This window comes from Sinocyclocheilus anshuiensis, unplaced genomic scaffold (assembly GCF_001515605.1).
Source record: "Sinocyclocheilus anshuiensis isolate Anshui unplaced genomic scaffold, SAMN03320099.WGS_v1.1 scaffold1458, whole genome shotgun sequence".
Lineage (NCBI taxonomy): Eukaryota > Metazoa > Chordata > Actinopteri > Cypriniformes > Cyprinidae > Sinocyclocheilus > Sinocyclocheilus anshuiensis.
The window spans coordinates 108,435-122,332 of NW_015557184.1; the positions used below are offsets into that span (position 1 = coordinate 108,435).

The following is a 13,898-nucleotide window of genomic DNA, read 5'->3' on the forward strand; positions in this document are numbered from 1 at the left end:
CATAACATAACATATAACATAACATAAGCAGTAAGGAACAAAGCTATATGTGTGCTGGTTTATGTTTTTTTGAACATACATATTTTACTATTAATTATATTAAAATATTAAAATATTTATATAAAGCTTTATAATAATTACATACATTTTATAAATATTGATATACTAATACTGTAGTGCGATTTGCTACTTTGTGTGACTACATTTAGATTAGATTCACAAACAAGGGTAGTAACAATTTAACGAAATTGCCAGTCAATGTCTTCTATTAATCAGACAGACCACTGTGACAAAAAGTAAATGTTATGCACCGCGTACAAGGTTTTATCTTTTACCCATTACTGATCACAGCTCTCTGGCCCTTCTGCAGTTTGAGGACATCACGACAGTAGGCAGAGTGAGCCAACAGGAAGTTCACATTAGGGGACTCATATGCACTCTTAAACAGAGGAACATCCATGCCCTGTAGGGCAGAAAAATGCAGAAGGATCTGGTTAGATTGGTTCTATATTAAATTCTGCAGTTTAAAAGTGACATTCGCAGCAGCAACAGTGAAATAACCCAGAGCAAATAATCCATCACAACTGTAAATTAATTACAGGAGAGCTTATTTTACCCCGACAGCAAACTCTGCAATGTCACTCCCTCCGTAAAGAGCCTGTGCCGTCTCTTCTTTAGCCATTTTGGTGATGAAGTTTTTGGCATTGTTGGCGGTTTGGGTCTGCATGGCTGCCCATATGGCTCGAGCAATTAGGCTCTTCTCATTAGATGTGTTCTCGCTGGGATTATTGATCACTCCTAATCGTACATTATTACTGGTTTTCTAAAGTAAAAAAAAAAAAGACATCAAATTATGATTAGTTTAGACTTGTTTTTTTCCCCACTCTAATCACACACATTTAAAGAATAAAGCTGTTATATAAACAAATATAAATATTTTAGAGTTGCTACAGAAATATTATAAATCACATACTATGTTTAGTGTTTGAAATATCCAATGTTGTTATTAAATAAAATCAAATTTAAAAAAAGTTTTAGATTTAATTGAAATAAAGGCAAAATAAAATATAAATATTAGATGAAAATTTTTAAGAAAAAATTAAAAGAAAATTCAAAATGTTGCCTTTGCAACTATCTGAAATAGGTTCAAGTACTACAATTAGTAAAACTAATTATTAAAATAAAAAAAATAAAGCTTAGTACAAATATCTGAAATAACCTAATAAAAAAAATGACAAAACACATTACTAACACTAAAATTAAAGTGAATTAATAAATAATATAATAGTATACAATAATAATAATAATAATAATAATAATAATAATAATAATATTATTATTATTATTATTATTATGCTGTAGCTTGAAATTGCCAGTCAATGTCTTCTATTAATCAGACAGACCACAGTGGCAAAAAGTAAATTTTATGCACCGCGTACAAGGTTTTATCTTTTACAGCTAACTTTGACGGAACTGGCTCAGTGACATTGTCCTACCATGTGACGTATAGCATCGTACAGCAGCTGTCGTCCCGAGGGCTGGTCAAAGTCTCCCACTACCCAGAAAGTCACTGGACGGATGATGCCATCATCTGCAAGTCAGAGAAGGACAGACACACGGGCTGAAGGAAATTACACAGCCGAGAAATGCTGTTTCCTCATGCAATCTAAAAAGGTGAGTGAAAATGATGTGAGGAACTGAAAGCATTCTGGCTTGTCTTAGGTTTTAACAGTCAAAAAGGCGAGATGTATCTGAAGAGCCCAAGCGGCACACAAAGACAGACAGGCAATTTCAACCTAGATATAAACCTGTAAACGTCTGTAAAAGAAAGATATTACAGGGGACCACAGGATAGAAAGAGAATCTCTTTCATCCATCACACACTGACAGTTCTGACAGATGACAAATGCACAACTGTGCTTAAATCAATAGCAAGCTTCAGAAAACGTCTTCACTTGGTTAAAGGAAAACAACAACAACAATCATAATACACTAATCTTAAAACTTGCAGACACGCTTAAAAAGGAATATTCTGGGACATTTACAACTTTAGCTATCAATATCATCAGTGGCATACTGTCAATTACCACAGAAAATAATTTAGAGTTGTCCCTCAGTATATTTTAAACAACAAAAACTCATTCAGAGAAATGCACTTGGTTTATAATGAAAGTCTAGCAGGCCAGAGCGTTTAAGAATATGAGGCTTGTATTTCAGTTGAAGCGCCAACATTATATTTGTCTGAATTGTCCTTTTGAGGTTGGACTGCTTTTCTAGATGGACAAAATTCTGATGTAATTTCACTTCTATATATTACGTCACATCTCTTCATACTTTCATCCTGGTATCCTTGTATCACACATACCGAGCCTAACAGAGGTCCAGCGCATCTTAACCGTTTTCATGTTTGTACTTTTAAACAGTGGGACAGAAAAATTGACATTTTAAATATGTATAGATATTTATTCAAAGTAGTTGCACACTGACCTGCTAGGCTTCCATTATAAGTGTATTCCTGTAAATGCATTCCCATTTGTGTACACAAACTGAGAGACAGAGTCAAAGTTAGCCTACTTCCTGTGGTAATCGACAGCATGCCGCAGATGTGGCACACAGACATTAAGTTTTAAATGACCCAGAATATTCCTTCAAGCAACAGAGAGTGTTATGTTAATGATGTAGGCGTCAATGTAGGCGTTTTCTAACAATATTTGCACTCGGGCACTGTATGTTTAGATGAGATCTATGGGAAGTAGGCTGTCAGTTAAGTGAGTATAACAGCTCAATGCAATTACCAGAAGCATCCCTGGTTGACATCCCTGAAATCAGCATTCAAGAAAAACAAGGAATGAAGAAACACAAATAAAAGCAGACAGATATATTTAGTGGTACACAGACAGTTTTTGGTGCCTAAAGCCAGGTGTACACTAGCATTTTTGTGTTGCCTTTCAGATTATATAATGAGACTATACTAAAATGGCTAAAGGACAAAACTGTTTGTACAATATTAAATATCTTTCATGGCAGACTGTGTGATATACATGTCAGCCAAGTCTTTGGTCATTACTGGGCAATTTAAGTCACCAATCCATGTTAGTCATCTTCGTTTGCATTTGACTGCTCATTCTCCAAAGCAAACTGAAGGACATTTTTATATTATAATGCAATGAAACACTAAATGCGAAGATATTTTTTGCATATAATATACACAAGCTAGTATCAACTACTTTTTCTCGGTGAGAACGTCATTCTTATTAAATCAAGGGCCAGATTTACTAAGAGCTTGCAGCAGTGCAAACCTTCTTTGGCTTTTTTTAATTTACTAAGATTTGCAATAGTCAATTTTCTAGTATTATTTAACATCCAACAAACGCAGTATTGTCAGAAGATCACTGACAGAATTTTCCACTCCCATCACCGCTTTTAAGGGATTGCGGTCTCATGCTAATTTGCCCTGTTTAGTAAATCTGGCGGTAAGACTGCTTATGACAAATATCTTTGACAACTTCTGAAATTTGATTTGGTTTGCCAAAACCGCAGTGTGCACCTGGTAAATAACGTAAGATGGACAGAACAATGAGAAATTATACACTTCCCACAGGTCCCACAGAGAAACCCTCAATTGTTCATATATCAGCAGGTTGGAGGAATTGCGTTTCTCATGGAGATCAATAGCAGCAATCACCTCACCTTTCTTTGTCATGTAATTGAAGCTGTTGGCCACCGCTGCATTCTTGTCTTTGGTGTCCAGAAAGAGGAAACGTGCATATTCGTCGATAAAATGATTGTCTGGAAAAGAAAAGACTTGTTTTTTTTGGAGGTCAGGTGATGGCAAACACTTGGGGAGAAAATGAAAATAAGGTTGTGCTTTGTTCTCTGTTAGAGGTACATTCACATTCATAATTGAATCCAACCAAAGCCATTTCAAATGCAGCTATTTTAAACATGGAGTGCTATTTGAGTTCAGATTGAAATGGGTCTTTTTCTCAGCTTCCTGAAAGACTGCAAATATGCTATTCAAAAGCTATTAAAATTCAGTTTCAAATTCCTTGCAAAAACAAAGCAGTTTATGAATATCATTGCCGCAGTCTCATTTGTACGTTTTTGTAAATAAATGGGCTATCAAGAACAAACAAGACATTTAGCACAGAATTCACAATGAGGCAGATATTCATTCCCGAGAGCATGTGAGAGCGTACGTGTTGTATATCTCAAACTAGCTCGTTTACCGGAGGAAAAGCTATTTATGATTCAACAGAAAAGAAGTGGGGAGCAGCAAAACACTGAAAAAACAATTTGTTATGAACCCAATCAGACAAGAACTCACTGGTGGCAGAAAGGTCCAGATAATTCCTGTTGGTGCTCAGGACTCTGGAATTGATTCGTGGGACCACATTGGGCTGATTCATGATAAAATCCACTACATCATGGTCACTGTTCAGTTCACCCTGAAAAGATCAAAAGAGTCATTTCAAAAGATGACACTGAAAATAAATAACCTTAAACTGTACTTCAGATAAATGAAAAAATAAATAAATTATATATATATATATATATATATAGTGTGTGTGTGTGTTTATTTAATTATTTATTTTTTTATATACTGTACACACCTGCAGTATCCCTGCAATATGGACGTGGATTTATGTAATGAGTGTTACTTTCCTTTTTATGTATTGTATTTATTGCAGAATCCTAACTGGCAATAACAACTTAATATATATTTACAATAAATTTATCAATTAATCATGCAAGACTACAGAGTGCATGACACCTTAACTACTCTGTGAAACGAGTTCTAAAACTTTACAAAACTATACTACTTCCACTAAAGCTGGACTGGAAGACAGACAGATCTATTTGATTATGGGTTTTAGCTATTTTTTAGGAAGAGTGCAATGATATAATGGGTTACTTTTTAGGCCAAAAAGGACACCATAGAGACTATGGGTGACAGACATGCAATTCTCACCAGGTAGACTGTGCGCTGAAAAAAACTGGTGGTCTCTAGGATCTTGTGCATGACGACTGTCTCAAGTTCATCTGGGTCTAACTGCTCACGTTGTAAAGGCATTCCATTATACAACACCACAGGCAATGGGCCAACACCAGTCTGCTCATAATATGCCTTTCCCTCCTGTGGAGACAAAGAAGATATGACCTCAATAAGGGTTATGGGTACTGGGAGACACAAAGAGCTATTAGCACAGGAACCACCTCTGGCTGACAGTTACATCCTTAATCTCTACAGTTGATTAAAAAAAAAAACTCATCCACAATATTCTGTCTCTTTTGGCAAGAATATGACATCTGAGATGGAGTACTGCTGAAATATTCAAAGCACACACATTAGAAAAACAAATCCCTTACTTTTCTGTTGTTGTCGTAGGCAGAGTCAGGCCCCAGGATGCTGCTGATCTCTACATAGGGATATCTCTTCTCCAACACACCTTGAGAGATGCTGAAAAAGTTAAATGAAGGGGTGAGAATGGCACAAGACACTGACCAGATTTGAACCTGCTTTCCTGCAGGAGCACCATGGCTCCTACGCATTGTGAAACATTAATCATGTTCTTGTAATAATGTTCGGTCTATTTTCAGACTGACCTGAGTGGGATGTTGTTGCTGTAAAACATCTCAGCCACGCTGATCAGCTCTGCCATGTTCTCATGGGTTGGATCCAGAATCATCACCTGTCAGAATGACACAGACATTTCTGAAATGATCCGCAGAATTCAGATCTATATGTGGGGTTTACATTGTGAACTGTTAATGTCTGAAGGAAACTGTCATATTTACACAGCACTTGCAATACTTACCAGATTATGAAAGTTTTTCCGGATCTGTCGAATGACTCCTGGAAAGGTGGGCCGCAGCAGCTCCTGCACATTAGAGGGCCAGGATGCGTATCGGCCATCTGTCTCTTCCACCTTCAGTTTGCCTCCACTGGGAACTCTGTTCAACATCTGAAAGACATATCAAAAATGATTTTCTTGAAAAGACTGTTAGTTTTTAGGCAAATCTATATCCAGTATGCTCCTAAACATAGACAAAATCCATCACTAAATTGGTGTTGTATGAAGCACTTGGTGATGTTGTTGACTTACAGATATGATGGCATCGAAGGACATCTGGCTGTCAACATCGTCAGAGATATAGTTGAAAGCTCGAAGTAAAGCCACACCAGCATCCTGCATCCCATCAACCTCATCAGAATCATTCACCACAAACACCACTCCAATCCTGCAGACAGACAGAAACACAGAAATCACCAGAGAGAGACACACAATAACTCCATTGACAGGTTACAGAGTTGACCAACCACTTAAAGTCTATAATTACAGAATGTATATACAAAAAATATGTATGGGTCTTAATCTGTCTCCAGGTTATTCATCCACTGGAGAAAGAGAAAAAAAAGGGTTTATTCTCTATTCTCTCTCCCAGAAAACAAAACAAACAAACAAAAAAAAAAAACACATAGCTCACGTTAACAGCAGGGTTGCGGATGTCCACTGCATAGTCAGAGTCTGAAGGCTGAACATTAAGTTTGAGGATGTCGTGGATGTAGGGTGTGTCTATAAGCAGACTACGCAGACCCTCCATGACCCTTGCCTCATTCCTCAACACGTCAAAAACGCTGCAAAAGAAAATCACACAATATACAAGGTTGCAGCATGACAGATCAAAACACCAACAAACCAAACACATCAAACTTTATGTTACATCATTCACATCATTCAAATGTTTAGGTTTTTTATTTTTTTTAATTTGGCAAGGATGCATCGAATTGATCAAAAGTAACAGTAAAGACATTTTCAAATTCATTTCACTGCTTCTTTTGAACTTTATTGAACAAAGAATCCTGGGAAAAAACTGTCAACTTTGCCATCACAGGAATAACATACATTATAAAATACACTCTCGCAGAAAAAAATTATTTCAAATTGCATTAATATTGCACAATATTACTGGTTTACTGTATTTTTGATCAAATAAATACACCCTTTGGGAGCAGAAGAGACTTCTTCAAAAACATACCAAAAAAAATTATATATGCCAAATATTTGAACAATAGTGTATAATATAGGTGAATATTAAATACTGTATAATTATTTTAGTTACATTTTTATTATTAAGTCATTATTTTCAGACTTCTGCTGTAGTATAATACATATAGAAAAAATAAAGTTAGAAAAATAAAAAAATCCAGCTGCTTACCTGAAAATATCCTGCACATCCAGGTCAATATGGAGTCCATTGATAAACAGAGCTGAGTCCCCTGGCTGGAGACCTAATGTCCCTTTAAAATGCTAGGGGAGACAAAAGATATTAGGTATGACATATTCACAATTCGCCTTAATGTAACCTCCCAAGCCCTGTGGGTTGCTAATCCCTGGATGAAATATGTTTCTGTCACTTCATAGAACAGAACAGAAGTTGAAAGAGATGCTCAATATGATCTATAATTCAAACACACTCTTTTGAGTCTTAGGCCATTTCCACTCTATATATTCATGCTTTTATCCATGGCACTCATGTTTGTTATTCGCTAAAGGCACATGCATTAGAGCGAGGGAGCTCGTTAGAGAACCTTAAAGAGGTTCCATTCGTCACGTTTCCCAGCATGCAATTACAGTGAGGAATGAGGAGCAGGTCCGTTACACGTCCTCATTACAAGAGGCAAGAAACAGCTTTAATCACAGAAAGGAAATGACCGAAACAATGAACGAAGCCACGTATAAACCGCATTCGCCACAATTACTTCATTCATTACCTTTTCAGCGACAAAACAAAAGCGTTTACACAAGTTCCAATACAGAGGAACGTGAAAAAAAACAAGCAGAGAGGTGGAGAGGAATTTTTCTCCATTCCACTAACAACCAAAACACTTTACAACTGATGTTTTCATTTTAAACACGGGTTTTAATATATGGGAAGAGAATCATTGTAAGACTTTGTCATGACTTTTCTTGGTGAGTTATGAGGCAAAAAACAAAGACTTGACTGGGCCTCTTCTTTGAGTCCATTATCTCAGCGGTGCAGAAAAAAACGTAGTGAATGAGAATACCTGCTGACGCCACAGCTTTGAGAAAAGGACTCTAGGAACATGAAAAAAGGACAATGGTAGCCCTCACCTTTTGATTTTCCTCAATCTCCTTCCGGATCTCTGAATTAACAACCGTTTTTGTTATGGACCTGAGAGGGGCGAGAGAAATGTGCGTGGTTATACTGAAAATGATTCATTAGTTCATCACGATGATTCATTATGATCACATTTTGAATGCACAACCTACTGTAATCTGCATAAAAATGTCTGTGCTGACTGTTTTAATCAACGCTGTTTAACTAGATAGAGATGAGATTGCTTTCACTGACATCATGCAAGTCTACATTCAGACATTTAAAAAAGAAAAAAAAGAAGAAAAAAAAAGGAGTCGATGACTCAGAGCTGCAGTTAATTGCTCTGGGCGATACATGACTGCGTATTATGCTCCATGATGTCAAGGATCACTTTAACAAAATTGCATTTTAGTGTGGGCGGCACATTTAAAATACATTTGCCAAAAAAAAAAACAGCTGTGGCTGCAACGTCTGGGCCAAATAAAGCATATTATTTTCATCATAACTGCTGACGGCTCGTTTTTTACCCTTAAAGTGTTAATTAAACCTTGGAAGGCAGTAAAGACTCAAAACATCCAGCTCGGACTAAACTTTCTGATGACTTGAGCGGTCTGCTGCCAGGGTTTCTGAACTGAAAAGCACTTACTACTATAGAGCCAATGAGGAATTAATGAATAAACACAGAAAAGTGGCTTTTGAAAGTGAAATAATAAACCGTACACGACATATAAACACGTTATGTCACACATGGTTAAGACACAGTGTTTCCAGCATCAATTTAGAGCCTTCGCTGAAAATGAAATGCTGTGCATATTGGCAAAATCTCAGCCATTCAGAACATGTTCATTGTTAAATATACAGTGGAGTAATATTTAGGACCAATGATATTTTAAAATAAGAAAACAGGATTTTTTTTTTGCTTTATCATGTCTGGTTAGGACTCAAGTGTTTGTAATGGACAGGTGGTTATTTACCTGGCTTTGGTTGGGAAGTTCTGGCTCAAATCCCTCATGACATTGAGAGCGTCCACAGAGGGAGCTGCCAGGATACGGGCGGCAGTCTGAAAGCTGAGATCTTGTGGAGAATGATAAAGAACACAGGTTATTCAAACCTGCATTTCTGCTCCTGAAATATTCAAGATCTAATTTGAAATAGCCATGACCTGTATATGGCATGCCAACTTCTCAGATTCTACATATAATGATTTTGATGTGCCAAAGCACTTTTCCAGTACCATTGGGAATAGTGCATTCAACTGTGTGTGTGTTCGCTCAGAGGTTTTGCTAAATGTGACTAGTCTCTGATGAGTTTACCTTGATAGAGCAGTAATGAGCTCTGGGCTAGAGGGAGTTGTGTTTGACAAACACGCAAGGCCAGCAGAGCCACAGCTAATTAACAATGTGAAAACGTTCCATTTGCATACCGTCAGAATGAGTATTGAGCTACCCGACTGCTCCTTTAGTCACAGGTAATATAATAATTGAGCTTGAAAGCCCTTGAAGTAGTGGCATTAATGTAAGTGTGCCAAATAGTACAAGAGGCTCTGCTACCTAAACACTGTAGCACACATCTCTTGTGGACCTCAATATAAACACCTGCAGCCAACAAGCATTTAATTTCAATTTTATAGATGCCAGAAGTTTCACCAGTTCAACAACACTCACCTTGCATCTGCCAGACTTTAAGTGGGGCCATCTCATTGGTGCTCTCAATCAAATGCTTCCGGAGCTCCTTCAGCTGTTCCTTAAGTTCAGGATAAATGGTCCTGACAAATACAACACATGCTATCAAGATATACTGTTATGTAATTTCAAACACAGGGATGCATTTTAGTCAACGGAGAGCAATGTTTAATGTTTATGGAGTTTTAAATTACTTGAGTTTGCCAAATAGAAAGCCCTGGACTTCATCCACAGGATCGTTTTCACCTATTACAGTGGCATTCACATCAGCTCCAGCTGTGAAAAGTGGAGAAAAGATAAATGAGTTTGCTAATTAGACGATAGCTGTATTTAACTTGTGTTGTGTTCAAAACCCTATCACACTTACGATGTTCCAGGGCAAAAAGGACCCGGCCTCAAAAAATTGCTTATAAATCACTCATTATGCTATATTATCACCAAATATTGGATTCAATCTTTTTGTCAACTGAAAAATGTCTCAGAGCAAAAAGGACCCGAACACCACATGAGGGTTAAATTATACTAACTTTCCTTCAAAGCCACAACACAAAGACTTTCGGCTGCAATCATACCTTGAACTTGTGTGTCATCTTTGGCTTTGTACTCTTGGTTTTTGATGGCCAGTTCCACTCCATATCCAGACAGGTGCACTCTACCTTTGCTGGGGTTCTGCATGGGTGACAGAGTATATGGACTTATTCATCTTAAGATGAAAAGATAAAGAGATTCAATACAATGAAAATGATGATTTAAAATACTAAAAGGTTTAATTCTCACAGACAGAAAGTGGCGTAAAACGTAAGTGATCAAGTCTTTGTTGGCTTTGGCCAGCATCAGCTGATGGAATCTGGTGAATTCTTTGGTGCCCAGCTCGGCATAAAGAATCACAACCGGTGCATCGGGATTGGCTGAGGGGAATTTGTGATCGCCTTTGAACAGGTAAGGCTTGGGCCTGAAAATGAATAAATAAATACATAATGCAAAAATCATTAAATGCAAACAAAACAATATATAAATAATACAAACAATAAATAAATAAGTGAAAAAAAAAATAAAAAACATTACAAAGTTTTGGTTGTGTTTGGGTTTGTTGACACTGTCAGTACTTTAGTTTAAATGTATTTGTATAAGGAAAAGTGTAGGATTTAAGTGTTTTAATGCACTCAAGTGTTTAAGTGTTTTAAGTAAAAAGAAAAAGTAGTCTCTAATCAAAGGGGACATGAAAACTGCATGCTCAATACATATAATACAACATGAAAAAGCCTCTTTACATAGATTTAGATGTTAGTCTAACTGTTAGACATGCAAAATTCTAAATTGCTAGATTATAGTGCTAAATTATTTATATGTTTCTGTGGAGGCATCATAGTTTCAAAAAACATTTAATTACTGAAATTTGAAATGCCTTATTTGCTTTCTGTTTGTGTCCTGATTAGCAACATTTTCATGCATACCCAAGAGAGTACTTATTTACTTATTTATTTTGTGAGTCACTCCACCAGGCTTACTCACTGGTGGCAAAAGTGACATTTTTACATTTTTGGGGAACATTGGGAAATGTAAATTCATTCAAAAAAAAAAAAGTGGATAATGTTTCTTAATGTTGGAGGGGAGGCTACAACAGGTCTTGCTTTTACTCACCGTTCTACTGCATTATCCAGCATGACTTTAAGTCTTTCTGTATCACAAGACGTCTGTCCATGTATATTGAAGAACGCTTTACAGCCAGGTGGAGGAGGCTCATTAGAGGCGATCTACATAAACAAACAGTCCAACAAACAGAGTCGAACATGATTTCTCCAGATTCACTTTGCATTTACATTAAACAGCTGTGGAGAGGTCCTACTCACCTGCTGGAAGGAATGGACGGTGGATGAGTAGGCCCTCAGAGACAAAGCCAACTTCAGCAGGTTTAGCTGGACTGGGCTCAGCAGCACACTGGCTCTCTTCAGGATCAGATCGTAGTATGCTAGATCCGTGTCTGAAATATGGACAACAGTCTGGTAATCTGATTGGCCAACAGCATGTCAAGAGCATCGACACAAATACTGGTGCTATTGGAACTATCTTCATTAACCGCAAGTAACTTGACATTAATTTTTTGCATAACATACCGCAGCATAAAAGTATACATTATTTTAATATATGATATTCAATACAACAGCATTTTCTTAAATACAAAGGGTAACAGCTTCATAAAAATAGGCAAACATGTTGACAAGCCTCGGCATGTCTAAAAGGTGAAAGTAAAAGATGGGATTCAGATCAAATATTACCATCACGGTCACTTTCAATATTTTGATTGGCTTCCACAAAGTCCCAGAATTTGTCCTGACTCTCTTCAGCAAGGAACTCACTGTAGAACATTATAAAGGCATCTTTTATTATTAGTAAAGTGCAGCATAAAACTATATTAAACATGCTATCATCATCGTGTGTTCAAGGCAAGCTAACCTGGCCTCTAGCAGGAGTGGTGTAGAGGGCCATTTAGTGGTCAGTGTTGTTGTGACAGCTTTTGAGTCCCTACTGAAACATTGGACAGAGCCCAGAGCCAGCAGTGCAGCACACAACATCCACATTTTCCCACAAAAGCCTGAGAAAATAAAACAGTTTAGTTTCTGCTTGAGGACGGGACTCACTGGTAATGGTACACCACTAATTCTAAAAAAGCTGGAGTGGTTAAACCATAGCTATATATAGGTTAAACATTTCAAAAAGAAAGTGAAACAAACGTTGAAACTGTCCTCTTTTTATCTACATCAAATTAGAACAAACTGACATAAAATACTTGCACACTATAACCATAAAACGCGTAAATATATATCACACAGCCTTCATATGTTTCTGCATTGTTTGTATTTCTCTTCATTTGACAGCTTGAAGAGGACAGCGCGACCTGACTCTCAGCCAATCAGAGCACTCATCGTGGACATTAAAATTAACTTCATCCAATCAGCGTTCTCGTCGAGTTCCGGGTTCTTATTAACTTCCTGCATTATAACAAAATCTTTCAAAGCATATTTTAGGAGGATGAATTCATTTTTAAAGGCATCTAACTGGCACTGAGACCGAATTTAAATGCACTAAGTAAAAACAAGTAGTATATGTCTTATATAATCATAATGCGAAGGATTGGAATTCGATTTTTACAGGTTATGAGAATGAGATGCGACTGAATTCAAATACTCTTAGAACACAATAACCAGAAAATTATCTAAAAAGAAGAATCCAGCGTTTATATGAGCTCACTTCTCTGTGTAGGGCATTGGCAGTCCTTATAACTATGGAAGGATGACTAATCGCAAACATTTGCTTCGTCCCAGTGGCTAAATGCATTAAGAGACGTATTCATACACACTATCATTGAAATAAATGCAACGCGACAGAATTATGCTGAGAATAAAGTAAGCAACCATACCAGCACCGGCTTCTAAGTCTGCTTCGTGGGTTGCCATGTTTGGACGGTATAAGTGTGGTCCATCCCACGGTTCGTGTGTAGGCTCTGCTCTTTGTGCCTTTCCAGAAATATAGCTTGAAGTATACGCAAAATCACATATAATATTATAAGCGCCGCATTAACAACAACATTAATAAAAAAGAATATCGCATTGATTATAAAAAGTCAGGAATTTGATTAAAGACAACAACATAATGCAATATTTTTACTGGCTATGTGTTAGACAGCTAATTGGTCATAGGCGCCATTTTGGCTCAAGAAGAGCACGCAGGAGCTTTTAACTCAGATTTTAAAGGGAAAGAATGGAAACTGGCTTTGTTGTGATAATGCGATCTGACTGCAAGATATTTCTGTTTTTTTTTATTTTCATAGCACTACTGAGTATGATGCCTGTTTTTATGTTGCTTCTATTTTGAATATTTTTTTTACAGCGACCTCAGTGTAATACATTTCTATAGGTAAGCCATATATGGTATTTATTGTCTTTGGGTAGATTCCATGAATATTCAAGCTTATATTTGCTTAATTTGTGTAAAATTATTTTCAAAAATATACTGTAAATTTATTTTTAAATTAACTTTTTTTGTCACTTAGCCTACACTTTTAGCCAACTATAAATTGTACCCATGTACTGT

The 13,898-nt window shown here is 36.8% G+C and overlaps 1 protein-coding gene across 1 annotated transcript in view; it reads right to left on the reverse strand.

The window, feature by feature from the left end:
* LOC107678683 (UDP-glucose:glycoprotein glucosyltransferase 1-like) overlaps nt 1–13,273 on the reverse strand; it is a 26,742-nt gene extending 13,469 nt beyond the window's left edge. The window contains exons 1-22 of the mRNA XM_016474046.1: nt 13,225–13,273; nt 12,261–12,399; nt 12,083–12,162; nt 11,657–11,787; nt 11,448–11,560; nt 10,584–10,758; nt 10,379–10,475; nt 10,001–10,082; nt 9,789–9,889; nt 9,099–9,198; nt 8,139–8,199; nt 7,222–7,313; nt 6,490–6,640; nt 6,379–6,400; nt 5,820–5,917; nt 5,608–5,693; nt 5,371–5,545; nt 4,973–5,137; nt 4,328–4,448; nt 3,691–3,789; nt 1,497–1,591; nt 617–823 (exon numbers count right to left, since the gene is read on the reverse strand). Coding sequence (XP_016329532.1) covers nt 617–823; nt 1,497–1,591; nt 3,691–3,789; nt 4,328–4,448; nt 4,973–5,137; nt 5,371–5,545; nt 5,608–5,693; nt 5,820–5,917; nt 6,379–6,400; nt 6,490–6,640; nt 7,222–7,313; nt 8,139–8,199; nt 9,099–9,198; nt 9,789–9,889; nt 10,001–10,082; nt 10,379–10,475; nt 10,584–10,758; nt 11,448–11,560; nt 11,657–11,787; nt 12,083–12,162; nt 12,261–12,399; nt 13,225–13,261 — 2,427 coding nt within the window. The 5' untranslated portion in view covers nt 13,262–13,273. The remainder of the gene's footprint in view (nt 1–616; nt 824–1,496; nt 1,592–3,690; nt 3,790–4,327; nt 4,449–4,972; nt 5,138–5,370; nt 5,546–5,607; nt 5,694–5,819; nt 5,918–6,378; nt 6,401–6,489; nt 6,641–7,221; nt 7,314–8,138; nt 8,200–9,098; nt 9,199–9,788; nt 9,890–10,000; nt 10,083–10,378; nt 10,476–10,583; nt 10,759–11,447; nt 11,561–11,656; nt 11,788–12,082; nt 12,163–12,260; nt 12,400–13,224) is intronic.
* Between the last annotated feature and the right edge of the window lie 625 nt (nt 13,274–13,898).